The sequence below is a fragment of the Diabrotica undecimpunctata genome, chromosome 2 (assembly GCF_040954645.1).
Source record: "Diabrotica undecimpunctata isolate CICGRU chromosome 2, icDiaUnde3, whole genome shotgun sequence".
In the NCBI taxonomy this organism is placed as follows: Eukaryota; Metazoa; Arthropoda; class Insecta; order Coleoptera; family Chrysomelidae; genus Diabrotica; species Diabrotica undecimpunctata.
Window position 1 is genome coordinate 16,500,726 of NC_092804.1, and position 19,749 is coordinate 16,520,474.

Consider the following 19,749-nt stretch of genomic DNA (forward strand, 5'->3'; position numbering starts at 1 on the left):
TGGAAAAGCTTTGTATTCCATAACAGTGTCTTTTAAATTAAAACTGATATTTTTTTCACTCACAACCACCAATAATACTTTATTAAAACATACTACATAGATAAAACGGTTTCAATCTTTCAAAAACAAAATAAAAACAGGCAAATTCAATTCTAACCTCCAAGCGCAACTTCACCACTTAATTTGACACAAAGACAGTTCTAGAGCTGTCAACGTCAAAAAAATAAAGTTATTAGTGTCAAAACATATTGGCATACCTTAATTGTGTAGCAGCATATTATATGATTTTACTGTAAAACTTTCTAATGTGTTTTATGTGTTAAACTTAAAATTTACTGACTGAGCATAATAATTTGATCACCTACTGTAAGTTACTGTTTTATCTGCATTTTGTTTCAATATTTGTCGATTTTTAATAAACCAGTATTATGTTTTATTTTTAGATTTTGTGGATAAATATTATTATGGACGGACCTCCAGCACAAAGTTTAGGAGTAGAACCAGTCGAGGAGGACGTCGTTAAACAAAAAGCTCGGGACACCAAAGAGCCTATGATAACAAAGAAACTAATTTTAAATGTTTTGCTATCAGCTTTCTTTATTATTGGTGGTACCCTTTGGGTTTTTCAAAAGGAGGTAACTAAATTTTTTACTACAAGGATTATACAACAATTTAAAATTTTAAACATTTTTATTTCATACCGTAACGGGAATTAAACTCACATTCCTATTTATTTACACTATTTATTTACTATTATTACTGTTGTTCTATTAGTGATCTATTTTTGGATGTGTTTACAATTTAAAGTCTTAAACGAAATAAGTTGAGGAGGGTAGAACTGTTTATCTCAAGTCTTTAAATTGTAAACACATCTAAAAATAGATCACTTGAGAAAGGCACTCTGCCGAAACAGCTGTAGTGATAAAATATTATAATAAATTTTGTGGAAGTTTTGAAAACAAAGTTTTCAGTGTTTTATTATTATATAAAATGAATTTCCATCAAGTAACGGTCGAATCTATCACTTAAACATATTTATATTTTCAGCTAAGCTCCGAAGGTATAACTGCTAGAGATACGACGATGACATTCACTTGTTTCGTCTTCTTTGACATGTGGAACGCCCTCTCTTGCCGATCACAAACTAAGAGCGTATTTACCATCGGTTTGTTTTCGAACAAAATGTTCCTGATCGCTGTTACACTGTCAGTGTTGGGACAAATGTTGGTGGTGTATCTGCCGCCGCTACAGACGATTTTCCAAACGGAATCGTTGACTGCTTGGGGTGAGTATCTCTATGATAGTCTATGATATGAAAATGCGAGTCTTACTTTAAAAAAAAATTATTTAAAAATCCTTTATAAATGGTATATAATTATAAAAGATGGAATAAGATGATTAGACACTGGAGACCATATAGTTACAAACAAAAAAGAGAAAGGCCACAAACGAGATGGTCAGATGATTTGAAGAAACACGCAGGCCCGAAGTGGATACAAATTTACAAATTGCCTACAATAGAGAAACGTGAAAGAAGAAAGAGGGGGCCGATGTCCGAAATTGGACAGCATGGGCAGTATAGATAGATAGAGAATTATAAAATGTCTATAGTCTTAGTTTAACTGTCATCTTTGTTCCCAAATTGACAGTTATAAACGCTAAGTATTTTGTCCAAAGAGTGTTCCAAAAATGTCGTCAGCCCTACAGCGGCTATCCTACTTTCGGAGTACGGTACGTGCGACAGTCAAACTGCGCACAAGTAGGAGCGTGTGGTTTTAGTTGGTAGGCAGGATAACAGATAGCTGAATCTTCGACGCTACTATCTTTAGTACTTTAAATTAAACTAAAACCCAAATTTTAAGGACTCAAAATGGAGGTAGCATAAAAAAAATTTCGGTGTCCAACCAACCGCCCCACCAGGAAAATTCTAGGTGCGCCACTGCGTTGAATCACAGTCTTTTTAACCATAAATGTCTTATCCTTCTTATTACCTTTTTTTTTTCAATTATATTTACTCATAAGTTGCAGTAATTTGCATTTGCAGTGTATGTTGGCGTTCATAATCCACTTTTATCGATCAATTACTACAGAACCTTCATTTCTTTACATTTATATCCTTTATATACTGAAATTCATTGTATTCAAAGGCTTGTATCTTCTTTACTTCGCTTCGTTTGTACGATTGATTTAATGTTTATTATGAATTAATGTCAAAATATATGATTGATATACTATGAGAAGATCTTAATGGTAGGTTATCGGTTTATTAACCAGAACAAAAAGACACTACACCATCTTCACAATATGTTTAATCTGAACATTATTTAAAATCTTACAAGGTGACGATGCCTATCTGATTTGTTGACAAGCTCCATTTAAACAAGTTATAATAAAATATGAATATGTACAATGTTAGAATTGTATACAAACACATAACCATAACAATACGTGCCTACAATTATACCATCAATAAACAGGTTGAATCATGTAAGATATTTCTTATATATCACCCTAAAAATGTTATCTTTATATGTATTTTATCTTTATATGTATTTTAAGCTTTTAAGTTTGGCGATTTGTACATATGCTTTATAGACTACGCAAAAGCATTCGATAACGTAAAGCACGAAAAGATAATTGAAGTTCTCCATAAGATCGGAGTCGACTACAGAGACATTCGAACAATAGCGAGTCTCTATTGGGGCCAAACAGCTAAAGTGAAAGTAGGATCTACATTGACCAATAAAATTGAGATCAAGAAAGGGGTACGACAGGGCTGTATCTTGTCTCCTATTGTCTTTAATATATACTCAGAAGAAGTATTTAAGACAGCGCTGAAGGAAAGCACAGAAGGCATAAAGATAAATGGAGAAATAATTAATAACATAAGGTATGCTGATGACACTGTGATTCTAGCAAGTAGCATGGAAGAACTGAGTTGCCTAATGAATAAGATACAAAAAACAAGTGCACAATACGGACTCAGACTAAATATCACAAAAACCAAATGGATGTTAGTAAGCAAAACCCAACAACCACCACAGCAACTGATATTAGACAATGAAAGAGTTGAACACGTGGATTCGTACATCTTCTTGGGAACAACAATTAACTCAAATTGGGATCAAGCGAAGGAAATACGTATAAGAGTAGAAAAGGCAAGAGCATCGTTCACTAGCATGAAGCAAATTTTCACTTCTAGAAGCCTCACCCTACCTCTCAAAATTCGACTTCTGAAATGTTATGTATTCTCGGTTTTGTTATATGGAATGGAGGCGTGGACAATGACCGCAACATTGATGAAAAAAGTAGAGGCCTTCGAAATGTGGGCTTACCGACGTATATTACGTATATCCTGGACTGAGCACGTAACCAACGAAGAGGTACTACGCCGGATAGGTAAAGAGAGAGAGGTAGGAATAAGTATAAAGAAAAGAAAGTTGGAATACTTGGGTCACGTTATGAGACATAATAAATATAGAGCACTACAACTGATCGTTCAAGGGAAAATAGACAGCAGAAGGGGTCCAGGGAGGAGAAGACACTCGTGGCTCCAAAACTTGCGGCAATGGTTCGGATTATCATCTGCTGAACTATTCAGATCTGCCGTAAACAAAGTCAGAATAGCCATGTTGATTGCCAACGTTCGGAACGGACAAGGCACATGAAGAAGAAGAAGTTTGGCGATCCCCGCACGTTTACCGCTGAACAATAAGACTTAAGGCAATCTTGCCCGTAATACAGATGATTTTTATGGTGTGGGCTCCCACTCCCTCTAAGGGAAAAATTCACCCATCTCAGATACCGACAGTATCAAAAGGGTTGTGCTCTGGTGGGACTCCTTCCGTGTTATCGAGCTCTAGGTGACTTAATATGCTGGAAGTATCTCTTAAAAATTTTCGTACACATCTGGAGGTCGAGGGTAGTACAGCTTTCTGCATGGTCTTATATAGATGTTGACTCAGACTCAGCTTTTTTATTTTTTCTAGTAGGTTCTTCGTAATGTAAGTCCAGTAGGAGAGTTTTTATTAATGTTATTAATATTTTCTTATAACTAATCATAATTTTGTAAATAAAAGTAAAGAATAATTTCCCATTCTTGGCATGTCTCAGGAAATTATAAAACTTTGTAGATTTTTCCAGTTCTTAGCTCGTGATTTTTCAGTAGTTTCTTTCTCAAGCACCTATTAGCCAACGATTTGTTTCGTCAACGTTATTCTGTACAATTTCGTTTGTAGATTCGGAGTAGATTCTTAGTTCAAGTTGAACTAATACTTTACATCCTGAAGAGGAGTCATCAAAAACAAACATTTTAGGGGATAAAGTGAAAGTGGTCTACTCAAATTTATGAGTTATACTGCTTTTTATAATATTGTTTTCTTCACTGCCTACAGATATATAACCATTATTATTGATTTGCATCGCAATGTTGTCTTTTTTCAAAAAAAACCTCAAACTCATCTTCATTATATTCTTGAGGGTAGATTTTTGATGTTTCTGATTCATGCTTAACACCACGATAGTGTCTTCCTTCTAAATATGATTTTAGTAAAGTAAACATTGACTCTGGAACGTTCCTCAGTTTTTTTCCTCAAAAGTTTTATTGACTACATCAACGACTCTATGTACTTGTTCTATTGTTGAATGCTTCTCTTTGAAACCAAACTGATGATCTGGGAAAAGATTATTATCAGTTATTATCTTCATAAGTCTTGTTGCTATTAGCTTCTGAAATAGTTTAGCAGTTACTGTTATGAAACTAATAGGACGATAAGAGGTATATTCGTGAGATGGTTTACCAGGTTATGGATCATTATTATATCAGCAATTTTCCATTGAGTTGGTACGATTTTGTGCCTTAGTGAGGCGTTGAAAAGTTGTGTTATCATAACTATTCCTTTTTCTGGTAACTCTTTTAAGATAGTTTCTTAATAAGATAAGGTCATAACCTGGAGCTTTTTTTGGTTTTTAATCTATATTTAATGGTACTTTTAACTTCTCTTTGTAGTTTGTTGCATTCTGGCTGTTGATCCTGGCTTGCTAACCTGAGAGCATGGTATAGAAAAGACCTCAACACAGCTATTTCGTATAGCAACCAACAAGGTCATTATAGCCAGAATGATCGCCAACGTTCGAAATGGACAGGCACCCTAAGAAGAAGAAGAACTGGTTTGATTTGCTCACCTGGCTGTTGGATTGTTGCTAGACTTTCGTAAATAGCTTCATCTTCTTCAGCACTGACAGAGGGTAGAGGTTGAAAAACTTCTTCAAGATATTTTCCAAATGTCTCTGTTTTTTCTTGATCTGTTCTCGCCCATGCACCATCTGGTTTTTTTAATGCTGGGATGTGTTTACTGGCTTGTTTTAATTTCCTTGTGGCCTTCCAAAGTGAATAATCGGTATCTGCTGTTGATGTTAAATTTAGCAGATAATTGTTAACGTAGGAAGTTTCTTGCTGTACTATTGTATTTTTTAGCTGTGTTACGGCTCTATTGTAGTTTATTTTATCTTGCTACTGCCTTGAGTTTTGCCATATCTTCCTTAGTCGCCTCTTCTCTTTAATTTGGTTTCTAATATTTATGGGACAGTTTTTTTATTCTGTATAGCTTTACATTCTGGAGTGGCATTCCAGGCAGCTTCTTGGAGAAGTGTAGTAAATTGGTGTACTGCCGTTTCAAGTTCATCTTTTGTTTTTAGGGTAATATTAACGTTTATTTTTTGATTTTTTTGATGTGTTTCTTCTCTATACAGATTCCTGTTGGTCTTGTGATTGTGCAGTTTCGCTGGACGTTCCTTCTCAACAAATCTTAAATTTAGCATCGCCGAACAGAGTTCCTATTATATATATATATATATATATATATATATATATATATATATATATATATATATATATATATATATATATATATATATATATATATAATCATTGTTGTTTTGCTTTTTTTCTAAATCTACTTAAGCACCGTGTCCAGCACAATAATAAACTACGCCCAGTTTCCAATTTCATTGGTTCAAAATCAATTTATCATAGATACCAAATCTAATCTTATACACTTACCACAAAACGTTAGAAAACAAGTAGTTACCACCCAATAACTAATAATTTTCCATAAAACTTGTAAGTGGTTCGTACAGAGGGCGCGACATTACTTGTTAAATATATTTTTACTAACTTAGATATTTAACTAACTTACATATTTTTACACTAATACACCGCACTGGAAGGATTAACAGATTTCATTAATGGGTATGTAGATGGGCAATAAGGAAAGAAATTTGGTTTTGAATCATCATCATAAATCATTATATTTTTTTCTAAATAATGTTTTTAATGATTTCAGATATAGCAATGTTAACAGCGCTCACGTCATCAGTGTGGATATTCTCCGAATTTAAGAAACTCCTGGAGAGGTACATGGAGAGGCGAACTAAGGGAAAAAGATCTCCTTTAGAATACGTATGACAAAAGAGGGGGTCCGGGACGAATTCCCGCTGCAATTAGCTGCTCCTTCTCCTGTGCCCCCACCCCAATTATTCGGCCCCATATCCTTAGAATGTGCAAACCCTTAAACCCAATTCTTTTATAGCTCCCGTCGGCATTCGCGTGCTGAATACGTTTCAATAAATTTACACGATTTTACAGTTTTTCTTTTGTAACAACTGTATTTTAGTCCCGAGGGTATCTGTATTCGAGGATTAATTTAAGGTTGTTTGAAAGGGGTAAGTTTGAAATGGCATGTTATAAATGAATTTTAAATATGTCGGTAAAGAATATGTGATGCATCTATTACCAGTGATTTAATTTACTTGATTTAAATTTTAAGAAACTTTATTGAACAAAATACGTAATTTATATCGTTAGTGCCCTTAATAAAACCTTTTTTTTAATTATACAGGGTAGATCAATTATACGATACAGTAAGTTCTTGAATAGTCTGCGTTGTATGCTTTTGTAAATGAATTTTCAGTTCTTCCTCTCGTTAGAGTTTTTCGTGATAAATTCCAAAGGTCTAAGTTTAGTAGTTAGCAAATAATTCAGGCGCCGCTTTGTTGTATTCGCCAAGATATGTGCCGTAAGAAACTCGAATGTATATACCCTAGGTATATATCTACTGCCCGGAATATTGCAGCTTTTGTATTCGATAAATTTACTTTCCCGGCTCAGAGCTTCATGATTATCTGTTGATATGTGAACTTCTACATTCTGAATTTGGCACAAGCATATTGTTTTATTACAAAGACAAAATGTCATTTGTCAATATAAATATAATAGTGGCCCAGAAACAAAAATAGGGACGGGATTGTTGAAGAGAGTGTAAAGAAGTTTTTGGTAAATAATAAAATTATTTTGCTAAGGATTGGTAAAAAAGACAGTATGAAATAAAATATTGAACGTTACATGTCTTCAATATTATTGAATATCAACATACTTATGGTACTTCTAATATTTCAGTTATCCCTTTCTGAACAACCTGTTTTATATTTACAATATTATTTTATCGACCAGTGAACAGTACTAATGTACTCGAATACAGACTCTCTTTATATGTGTTTCACACTTGGATAATCACGAGGTTTTTAATGGTGCTTTTTGCGTATAATTCGGACAAGTCTTTCAAAGAAAATCATTGGAGATTTGTCTGCTCGCAATCAAATTAGAGCTTAAATTAAAAATTGCAATTTGTTTCACGTGATCGTAACTTGATGTTTGTTAAAAAGTATAAAAACAACTAGCAATAACACATCTAGCTTTTAAAAATTGGCTAAGGGGCGTGACGTCATCGATTATGTTGGCAATGCTGATAAAAACTTCAGGTTTGTAGACGTTTAAAAGCTATACATTTTGAAGTTTGGAATAGAAATAAAAGATACTAAATATGATATTGTTAAACTAAAATAATAACGATTATATTATATACGATCTATTAAACAAGGAGAAGTACATACTTTTGCCTTCTTCTTTTTTTCAGTCTTCTTTGGCTCAAAGTTGCAAATTTATTTGTATATAGCAAATTCAAGTATGCGAGAGAGTTCTTCTTTTATTGGTATTATAACTGGCTGTAGGTTTGTATATAAAACATTTATTTGTCATTCCTGGCAAGTTCCGTATTCAACATCTTCTATTCTTTTGAGTTTCTTATTTTAGTTAACCGAGTTTCGTAGTACATCATCGTTTGACCTCTCGGGAGTTCTTTTGATGTCTGAAAACAGTCAATAGTTGCTAGGAACCAAATCTGAACAACAAAGTAGTTGCGGAAGAGGTTTGAAGTGTATTTTATGTACTTCATGTACTTCATACTTTTATGTCATCGTTGCGATACACTTTTGACACTTGGTGGTGTGACTTCATTTGTAGCCGTTTTACGGAATTTCTTTTTTTAAAATAACGCTATATGATATCCGGTATTGTTGGTTATTCCTTTCTGAAAGTAAACGATGAACAAAATACTTTTGCATCCTGAAATACGGATGGCAAATTCTCACCAGGAGATGTGTGTGGCTTTGGAGGCTTTCGCCAGGTACTTTTTACTTAGCTATCTTCCTATTTGATTTAGGAGTGGAAAGATGGATGGATGGATCAAAAACTTCTTTTTATTGTGCTAAAGCAGCGTCACACAACGCTATGAATCGTTATTGCGATGTTGTTTATGCGCCTACGTTCAATTCAGACTTCTAATTAACAAATGTTCATCAATTGGTAAATATACTGCTTTCTGATATGTTCAACTAATCGCTGTCCATCACAACGTTAGTTTACTATCAGCCAAAATGATTTTGTGGACGATTTTGATGTTTTACAAGATCACTGATGAATTTGGTCTACCAGAACACTCGTTAACAGTTATTTCCGACAAGGCGGATTCTGAATAACGCTTATCAATCTGTGATCAATATTTTTGCCATGAAGAAGTAATGATTTACCCACAAAATTCAGTTTTTTCCAATGTTTGTAAAATTAAAAAAGTAGCGTCACACTTAACTCACTCCATGTTGTAAACTAATGGCCAAAGGATTTGGATTGTGTCCAAATTCTGACAGATGACGTTTGAGGGAATTTTCTAAATAATTTGGATTTATTAGTGACGCCATCTATATGCCAGGTGCAAAACTTTTAACATCGTTAACAGTTTTGGAATTAATTAAAGCTATATATGTATACTAAGCGGTTTATATTTTAATATATAAGAAGATTCAAAAATAATAGCTGAAGATAGTAAACGTGTATATTATTTTGGTCTGTCTATACATACACAAGCTTTAATACAAGAATTACAGTCTTATATTGCCAACATCGCTTCGATGTCAGCCCTAAATCCAACTGAATACTTGCAAAATAAAATAATTTCGCCTCTATGCGTATTTATACATTAGCAATTTTTATGTACTCTGACGATATTGTCTAAATTTAGAAATGTTTTACACTCAAGTTTCTACTTCGGCGATTTTATTTTCTTTTGACTTTTAGAATTGTACCATATCTAAAACTATCCTTTTCTTCAATTTCATCGATAAATAACCGTTTAGATGTGACTTATTTACAATTTGTATGTTGCTGGTGTTTTCTAAATGGTTGTATATAAATGGATATAGATATACCTATGTTCATATTATTAAAAGGGGATTCGTAAAATGATCATTTACATTTGAAATACTTTGGAATTATATTTAAATGTATTGTAGTATTGTATAATAATTTTAAAGACCTCACTAGAGATGAGAAGACAAAACACGTATGAGAATTGCCGGAAAGAAGACGACTAAGGAGTGACAGACGGCAGACAAGAATCCTATCACGTGACACCTTGCAAGTCTCTGTAGGTTAAGCCTAAGCTTTTATTGCGTATCGCCATGTTTGATTTTTTCTGTTATTTATATTTAACTATCTATCATACACTCACATACCTTAACCCTTAAGCGTTTCGATATTAGAACTCTAATGCACTTTTGTTACAGCTGCCATGTTTGATTTTTCTATGGCATTGTGTGTCTCGCCTCCTCTTTTCAACAAGTTATCGCACACTCATGTAGGTTAAACCGTTTGGATATTAGCACTATAATGCCCTTTTGTTATAGCTTCCATGTTCGACTTTTCTGTCATTATGCCTCTCGCATCTTACTCCTTTTTTTAACAAGCCATTGCGCACTCACGTAGCTTATGCCGTTTGGACGCTACAGGATAAAGGCCTCTTTAGCATAAACCTGTCTTTTATTTATTCATCAATTCATATTCTATTTGTTCTATATTATTAGGCACCTCGCACGTCCCTGTACATTAAATCGTTTGGCCGCTATTATCCTTACGGCCTCTTTGGCAATCTATCCTCTAGCTTCAAACACTTCATTATTTACTTCTTGAGCTACCCTCTTTCTAACAACCCCTCATTCGACACGATCTGACGAGCCGTTCATCTCCCGCTACAAAAAACGTCAAAAATGGACCTTAGATTTTTTCAAAATTTCTATAGAATCTGGGAAAAACTTGATTTTCTATATCGCTCTAACATATAGTCTCTTATGGAAGGCGCTGTTTCCACATGTTGTGAAATGTTCAGTTTTCCAGAAGATCTGGGGAAATTTTATTTTGTGGCCCATTCCTTTAGTCACCTGACAACATTTTGGAAAAGTAGTCCAAGGACTACTTATCCATACATTAATTATTTCACACTATTTCACACATCTGATATTAATTGTAAAATACTCGTGGTGAGTCTTATCAATTATTTAATAAAAAAGTGTATAAACAAAGGTGATGGATGAATCAAAAATAATATATAATAACTGCATATATTATTATACAGTACTATAAGTACGTGTGCTTCGAATTATGTAAATATTAACAATATCCAACTGGTGTAATACTCGCCATTTATTGATTTAGCTCTCTAAGCGACCGAACTCCAAATATGTCCATGGGAATTCCAAAAGCCTACTGACAAAACTGTTATTGTCTTTTCTTGTTAACAAAAGCTTTGCATCCATTCAAATATGGATTGTTTAAACTACTCTTATGGCTTTTGGATACTTTTGATGTTAGATGTCTCATGATACCATGTTTAGTAAAACTAGTGAAAGACCACTTTTTTTGTCTTAATTCGTGACCGTTTTTTTTTCGATTATTCCTTCAATTGCACCAATACGGCTGCATCATATTCGTTAATTCTACCTTCCGCGTTTCAAAATACGGGGAAAAATCTTGTTAACTGATGTTTGGGTCTTTGACGGCTTTTGACAGCTATTGTGATAATTGCGATGTTACAGAAAACCGCTCTGAATCATGTTTTCGTGAAGGATCTAACGGAAGTTAATAATTACATTCTGAAAACATTAAAAGACTTTTTGTGACGTTTTTCCTTCAGTTTGTACGAGATATTACACTGTAGAGAAATTTAGAAGGTAAGAACGTTGCATAGACCAATTACCGATTTTAGTAGGATTTCTTCCAGCACAAATTAATCCTTGACGTCCTGTACTTAGCAATCGTTGCCATTCATTCTTACTACATGAACAGCCCATCGAAGTCTTTCAGTGAGTAAAGTATGGATAAAATAGAATCTTCAAACACTGTCACGACAGAATCATTTTACCATACTCTCATGGTGTTCCTGTGGTTTTTGCGGCGCCTTCGGGAGGTTTATAGGTTATACCTATTGGTCACATTTAATATTGCTATTCTTACAGCTGGCTGTAAGTGCACATTTGGGTACAGCCATAAATATTTAATATACTTTTTAAGTACATTTTAATCGCGGATTATAAAGGTGGTATTGAATAGTTTGGTCTTGAAGTTTCTTGGACGTAAACGTGACCACATTTCGTTCCCATAAAACATTGATAATCCCGTGAACCTCTCATCAATCTATACTAAGTCACGGTAACTGTAGTCACTGTACTATACTAGTCACTGCTCTCAGACCACGACGTATAAGCCTCGATAACAAAACACCGACCGCATAAACCTATACCATATATGTATACATTTTATTCATTATTTTATAAGTCTACAATCCACCATTTATATACAACTTTTTACTATACACCGTATAAATTTGTTAGCCAACTCATAATTCTTTAAAAATATATATTCATAGTTAATGGAATTTTTGCAATTTAAAAAAAAATTAGGTAGTTTTTTAAGATCAAAATTTGTGGTGATAATAGGGTTAGTTTTGAGATTATTATTTTAATAGTTTTGTAACGAAGTATCTAAACTTGGTTATCGGAATTTCGAATTTATTGTGAAACAGTTTAAACACTACAGAAATTGGGAATTGTGAATTGAAGCAAGAAAAATATTCATACACTGTGCAAAGTGGTTACACTAGTTTAATTTGCACCATATAATATTTTAAATATTTACAAATGTTTTTATCAGTCCATTTTTTGACATTTTTGAACTTTTTCATATTCTGCTAGTTGATGCCACAGTGTTCTCGTCTAAAATCTTGATTATAAACCTCGTAAGTTTTCCAATTAACAGGTTGAAAATGAATAATGCCGAAACAATCACAGTTTGTCGCCATCTACTGACTGATAATAAAATACCTAAAAATTCCTTGTTAACCACTGCAGAAAAATTTATCTTAGAGTTTTAAGGAAATGAAGATAATAACGATGAATGATAGTTAAGTTACAATTATTTTATCGTCTAAATCGCATACTCTGGTTTAAACCATAGTCCTACTAAATACTGGTGTTTACAAAATTGTAGATCCATAACTTCGAATTAAACAAATCCTCAGCTAAATCTATTTTTTATTACTATGCGTCTATGGTTGCTACGTTCTTTCAACTTCAGGATAGTAGAGAATCTAGGGCTTTACCCCTGTCAGAAGGTCGCAAGGAATATATACGCAGTGGATATTGCTGACAGGAACAAGAGAACATTGAGCTCAGTACGCTGTACATTTTCTGGACAAGAACAGGATGATACTTTGCTCAACACACTGGAAATATTATAGACGGGAATGAGAACCCTTCTTACCCTCGACTCTGAATCCAGCTCAATACGCTAACGACAACGGGGCCAGGTTTTGATTATAAAAACGGTGGTTCCAGCTCAACATACTGTAAGTCTCCATCTCCGGATCGACGTAAGTTCGTAATTAATCAATCGTATTGTACCTACTCATCTTATGTATCATTGCCAATACAAATATTCGAGACCCTCCTCTCGACTTTTGCAAATAATTTGTCACTATGATAGTAGGAGAAATAGTGGGATACTAGTTGTGACATCGTAGCTATTTCTACAACTAACTAACGTAGCTATCACTACGCTAACGATTTAGTAATGTAATAGCTATAAAGTAAATTTTCAAACGATTTATCCAGCCGTCGGGATGTGTCGTCAATCTCGTCAAGTCTATATAATCCTGATGAGTGTTGTGCCTGTTAAAAAACTAAGAAAAAACGTGAGAACGAAATAATTTTAATGTAAGGGGTAAATTTTTACAAATCTTTGCTGCCTGGCGTACTTCTCTTGCTGTTTCTCAAGCGTTTCTCGGAACCTAGTTACCAAAATTTTATGTTCTTCTAGTCCCTGTATTGTAGATTTCTGTCATTTCGCTTTTAATTCATTCTCCCCTTTGTTTCAATACTCATTCTATCATTTGTTTCAACTTTTTATATTTGTTAATTGATACCAAATAGAAATAAAATATTTGATCGGTTCCAGGCAAATATTTTAAAAATCTTCATGTGTACCTAATTATTTTTGCATTATATATACCAGTTACAGTTATAGACGTTGACCTATTCTTGTAGCTATATTTCTATTCCTTTTTTTAGACAGATTTTCTATTTTTCGATCAATTTAATGGTAACGTCACTTTTTGTTAATGTACAGCAAACGACAATTATGGTGAGGTTCCGTATTGCAGGTTTAAAGAAACAATTTTAACGACCTTGGTTAAGTAAATCATAGGAATATGGATTATAAAAAACTAGAACTGAACAGCAATAGTGCACTCTACTCTTACATACATTTTTCTTACATATCTGAATACAAAGAAGAACGTTATCAACTAATATTCCAACCTTAAGCTGCTTTATATTTGAGATCCTTCAATGAGCACATCCTCTTTTAAAATCCCGTATAATTATCAATTATCTCGTGTGCTTGATTTTTAAAAATTGGTTTGTTTTGTAAGTTTTTCCCTTTATACTAAGCAAAGACATTTCTAGACCCATGTTTGATATTCACAAATGTAATATTGTTATAATACTAATACCTCCCAGTTATGCCGTAGAATAAAGGTCCAGCTGCCAATGTCATCGTTGCGCACTTTATCATAATTACCGTTTGCAACATGTAAAATATTTTTAAATGTATTGTTTATATAATTTGAACTGACTAGCAATCAAAAGAATGCGGTTAGTTTATTTTTCTTAACAGAACAGTATATTTGCATTTGGATTAAAACAATTCTCAAATAAATTTATATTTCCCATGTTGCCGTATTTCAAATGTCAAGATAATTTATGATTAATCAGGCCTTATTGGTAGATATTTCATCATGTGGCCAACGCATGCGCAACTGCGATGTTTTCAGTACTGTTTTGATCCACAATTGAGAGGTTAAGTATCATTACTTGTCAGAGTACGAAAAAATGGCTGAAAAAATTTGTGATGAAAAGACCTGTAGCTAACTGTGATTAGAATTTCACTGTCGCCCGGTAAAAATACCCTAAAAAGATCGACTGACACATGTCAGCGTTTGTCAATATTTCTGTTTTAGAATTTATATTTATTTTGGATCTAAGAAAATAAAAGTATGAGGAAGAAAAACATTCAATACAACTATTTTTGGAGTTATATTCAAAATATAATATTTTAGAGGAATGCAGGTATTGCAATCATATTGTTGAATAATGAATCTTTTAAAATTATATTACAAATTATCAGCCGGGTTTATTGAACACGTGACCTTCTCACTGGACACTTAGGTGACGTGGTCGATAAATATGGCAAATTAGAAAGAGATGCCGAGACTGCTCTGCGTCAGTTTTCTTTGTCACACTGGAGGAACGACATTTGTATTATATGTCTATGAAAAAAACATCGAGTTAGATTCTAACTCGATGGAAAAAAATCTTAAAACATAACCTCAAATAAGCTGTTTACAAGTTCTGACAGATTTTTAACATCACTAGTTTTCTATATTTGTCACCCCCTTAGACAGACGAGGAAAAACAACGGGTTTTGGTAAATTTATTCATATTTTTTATTTGATACCAGCGCTTTCCCGCGGAACACTATTTATAGGAATTGAAAATAAATAAATTTGTGTGAGAAATTTGTTGATTTCTTTTAGCATCATATTGGCAACATTAATTTTTGACGTCATAAAATTTATGTTATTCATTGAGATAAGTTTTAATCTAATTTAATAATAATATATAATTATATTCGTCACCTGTGTAACTAAAAAACTATTTGATGAAATTTGTATGAATCGCTTTTATAACTGTACTTTGACTAACGTAAAACCAAGATTTAGATACTTTCACGAAAATATTTTCTAATTTTAATCATGCGTTACGTCAAAATGTATGCAATACACATTTCTGCTAGTTGGACAATTCAATGGATCTGTCATAGTTGGCCTATGTTATCCATTTTGATGTATTGAGTGATTATATTTGAGTAAAAGATCCAAATTGAACATAATTTCTGTTGGTAACGGGTTTCTGTGTAATGAACAACTTTTAAAATGCATGAACAGTTTTATTTTCTATAACTTTCAGATGACTAGTTTCATATCATGGTAAAAGTTATGATAAAGAAGTTTTGTATAATTCTGGATTAGTAAAATAACTAATTACCTCAATGCTGACACTCTAGTCAGTGTCTCTGGTATAACTTATTTTTCAGGCATACGCACGTAAAATAGTCAATAGGAGTGTTATCGGGTCTCCTAGGAGGCCAATTAATGACGTATCTACGAAAACTCACTTGTTTGGGGAATATTCCTTTTACCGCAACAATAATAAGTATATAAAGTAGTTTGAAAGTAGTAGAAAGTTGCAACTCTTGATACAAAAACATATTTAGCACTTCGCAGTAATGTTCATTATTTACACTTTACAGTAAGTGCTCGTTCCGAAATATGGACCGATAATCCCTCTACCGGATGTCGCAGAGATGTATACTCTCTTATTTTAGTTTAGTGTATCATGTTTGTTCGCCATCGCGACCAGTCGAGTTTACACAGAGCTTTAAGCTGGATGATGATATAAAACATCATAAGTGACCTCTTTTATTTAGAGAGCTATCCTTTACCAGTTGATATCAGGCATATACCATTTGGGACAGCTTTTGTAACATTTCTTTGTTGTTAATTTCTGTCGAGGATGAAAATAAAAAGTATTTGGGTAGAAAATGTACCTTTGTGCAGTTCACAAATAAATTTTAAATAAAATGTATTCCCTTTTGGTAAGTTTTGACCTGTTCTATTGATTTAACTTTTGTAAATTTATATTAAGTTTCTGTGATGTTTTATACAGTTCTCCATCCCCTTTTTGTATAAAAAGATCATTAAGTGATTGAATGTAGTGAAAAAAAATGAGGCTGTTATCTGAAAAGTTATGGAAAAATGCACAAAGATTTTATATTTATGGGTTGTATTTACAAAAGATCTTTTATCAATTTATCACCTGTTTATTTGCACATTTTAAAGGACCAAATATTTATTTGCAGCTAATTGTTAATTTATTTATTTATTTTCCAGTTTTAGGATATTTTTGTATCGAGCCTGTTACGTAGATGAATAGTTATCTTCATTATTTTTGTCGAGAAAACCCAGTTCTTCAGTATATGGAAAAGTTTGAAAATCTATATTCTATACTGTGACATTCTTCAACGTTTTCATTATTTTAACTTTTAGAATTTTCAAAAATATATATATACGTTGTAAAATTAGAACATAAGAAAGACATTTGACATTATCTTTTGTTTCATTTGAGGTTTATACAGGGTGTGACACCACTAGAGCATTTAGCAACTGTTCGAAAGATATTTAACAATAAAATTGTTTAAAATTTTGTTGCTAATTAATATATTTTCGATACCAATATTGATTCAGCACACTACAGTCCTCAAAGTTTCAAGTTTTCTGATCTGACGTACACAATAGATCAAACAATCCTAAAACGACTCAATAGATGATTCTATCTTACGACAGTAATCCTCTCTCTGCCGATCCAGATATTTAGAATTTGTTTAACGGTGAATGAGCCACAACTACAAACAGAAAATTAATTATTTAATATTTTGGCCTTTAGATCGGAAGCCGTGTAACTTTCTTTGGTATTTAATGCAAAAGTAACGTACTATCTTTCGGTTATTTACAGTTGTCTTTGTGCAAGGGATTTTATTTTCTATTCAAGTAGGTCTCATAAGAAACTTAGCAGTTATCAGTAAATCAGTTTTTACTTAATAAAAACAAATATCCTTTTTACAAGACTGTGATAGAGATGGAAAGTAAGAAATATATATTGTTTCACCACTATCAGGAGGTCACAAGCCAGTTCGGATGGGGATGTACAATGTGGATGTTCCGGACGAATAGGAGAACGCTTAGCTTAACGTGCTGTAAATGTTCTGGAAAGGACACGCTTTAAACAGGTGGTACGTAAGTAAGAGATGGATGGCCTAGCTCAATATGCTAAAAACTAAGTGGGTCGCAGCTCGACACAGTTGGAAAACGGTAGTCTCAGCTGAACGCCGTGTCTCCGGAATGACAAGTTCGCTATCAGCTAGCCGCATTGTACCTGCTCACTCAGCACGCTCTATGCATATACCATTGAATTGCCAATGCACACTTTACCAGATAATTTATACTCTACTATAGTAGCGGAAGAGGTAATGGCGTCCTCTGTCTGGGATGATTCGGTGAGTGCCTATTTACAACATAGTACCAAGAGAAATAGACCTTTACAATATATACAAACCGTCTGCATATAGGGAAGATAAATGTTCTGGACAGGAACAGGATAACAGCTCAGCACATTGTGAGTATTATAAACAGAAAACGAGAACTATTGTTATTTATATGTGCGTTCTTAGTAATTCGTTACAGCTTTTTCAAACTGATATTTCATAAAGGTGTACTGGCAGAACAATATTATGTGTTTTATTGGTATCTTAAATATCTTGCCAGTCGTAACAGTTGGTTACTATAAAAATTGTGTAGTGTTTGGTACAATAAAAACAATTTTTTTAATATAATGTTAGCTCTATTGGTGGTTCATCCTTTATACGAGATTATTTGGATTCACAAAGTATTTTCGCAAAAAATCATCTTTTCTAGCATTATTGTATGCTGTGAAAATCATGTTTTTGTTTGCTCAGTTTAAATGTAAGTTATGAACAATTACAATAAAAACAAAAATTACAATTAATAAAACAGTGTTTTTCATTTATTGTCGTAGCCTTTAACTAGATATTAAATATGAGGAGAATCATAAAATCAAATGTACAAACCTATTCATTGGAAGGATGTATCGTTCAATAATTAACACAATTATGTGATCTTGATGTATGAAGAACTTGACCTGGTAGGGGAGAAAAAAGGAAAGATTGCTAGAAGGATCAGTGAAGAAACTCTGACGACAATCCTTAGAAAACAGAAGACTTGGAGGAAACCCGTTTTCGCGAAAGTAAACACTTTACCGTAGTCGTGAGGGTGGTATTAATACGAATCCAAGAGGATCCATGATATTGATTCCAAGAAGTATACATCCTTCATCAAAAATTTCCTCGAACTAGCTATCAAGAAATCACTTAATTTCGAATGAAGAAGTCTCTAATCAGAATACTTGGAGATAGAAAACCCTTTCAGCAAAAAGTTTCTATAAATTCAAATTCATTTACGTCTTATATCGTGGGGTCACCAGAACTCCCAAAGATAAAGCTCATACAAAAGATGTAAAGGAACATTTAAATAATTCAAAGTAAATTTAAAATCGAAATCAACTGAGCACTCACAGCTTTTTAACAAGAAAAGAAATATCAGCAGTTATGCCTTAGGCCTTACTTCTGTAAAAGCTACATTCTTTTCGAACATCATACATCTTTATAAATAAAAATCTCGCATCAAGATGTAAGTACGCTAATCTCCGAAACGACTGAATCGATTCCAATGGCATTTTGTGAAAGTATATTGTTTGCTCCAACTTAAAAGATACGATATTTTTTATTTCGATAAATATTTTTCAATGAAAGAAGTCTGCAATAATAGTAAGTTTATTTAAGCTGTTAATAGTGTGAAGTAGGTTTCCAATTATGAACCTGTCAAATTATTCCCGAGCCGAGTAAATGTACTAACCATAGACATAAGAATAGACTACGCATAGTGAGCAAAATAGTGAAACGTAGAGCATTCGATCGGTGGTATCTTTAGCAGTATGCTCAAGCGCATATCTAGACCACTCAAAGTGAATCAACGATGTAATATTGTCGTTTCACCTCTATTCACAGAGCGGCCCCCACCTTACCTAGTCTATTCTTATTATTTATATGACTATAACACGTTTTTTTATATTATAACCTAAACTTGATCATATTTGCCAACTAAAATAATAATAAACTTACTAAGTACTAAAGGTAGACAACCCATAATACACCTTGACATTTGCACAAGTGACAGCCTGCACCATAGAATATTTTGCACTAACAATCTAAATTCATATCTTTTTCATTGCTATGTCCGTCGTGGGTTTGTTTCAGTCCATGTTAAAGGCTTT

The 19,749-nt window shown here is 33.2% G+C and overlaps 1 protein-coding gene across 3 annotated transcripts in view; it reads left to right on the plus strand.

The window, feature by feature from the left end:
- The window catches only part of SPoCk (secretory pathway calcium atpase), a 101,242-nt gene extending 82,832 nt beyond the window's left edge, over positions 1-18,410 (plus strand). For 2 of the 3 annotated variants that reach the window (XM_072522350.1, XM_072522349.1), the window contains exons 11-13: positions 444-635; positions 1,048-1,285; positions 6,345-18,410. In XM_072522350.1, coding sequence (XP_072378451.1) covers positions 444-635; positions 1,048-1,285; positions 6,345-6,466 — 552 coding nt within the window. In that variant the 3' untranslated portion in view covers positions 6,467-18,410. The remainder of the gene's footprint in view (positions 1-443; positions 636-1,047; positions 1,286-6,344) is intronic. The other variant, XR_011950037.1, reaches the window with a different exon arrangement.
- Positions 18,411-19,749: the final 1,339 nt, after the last annotated feature.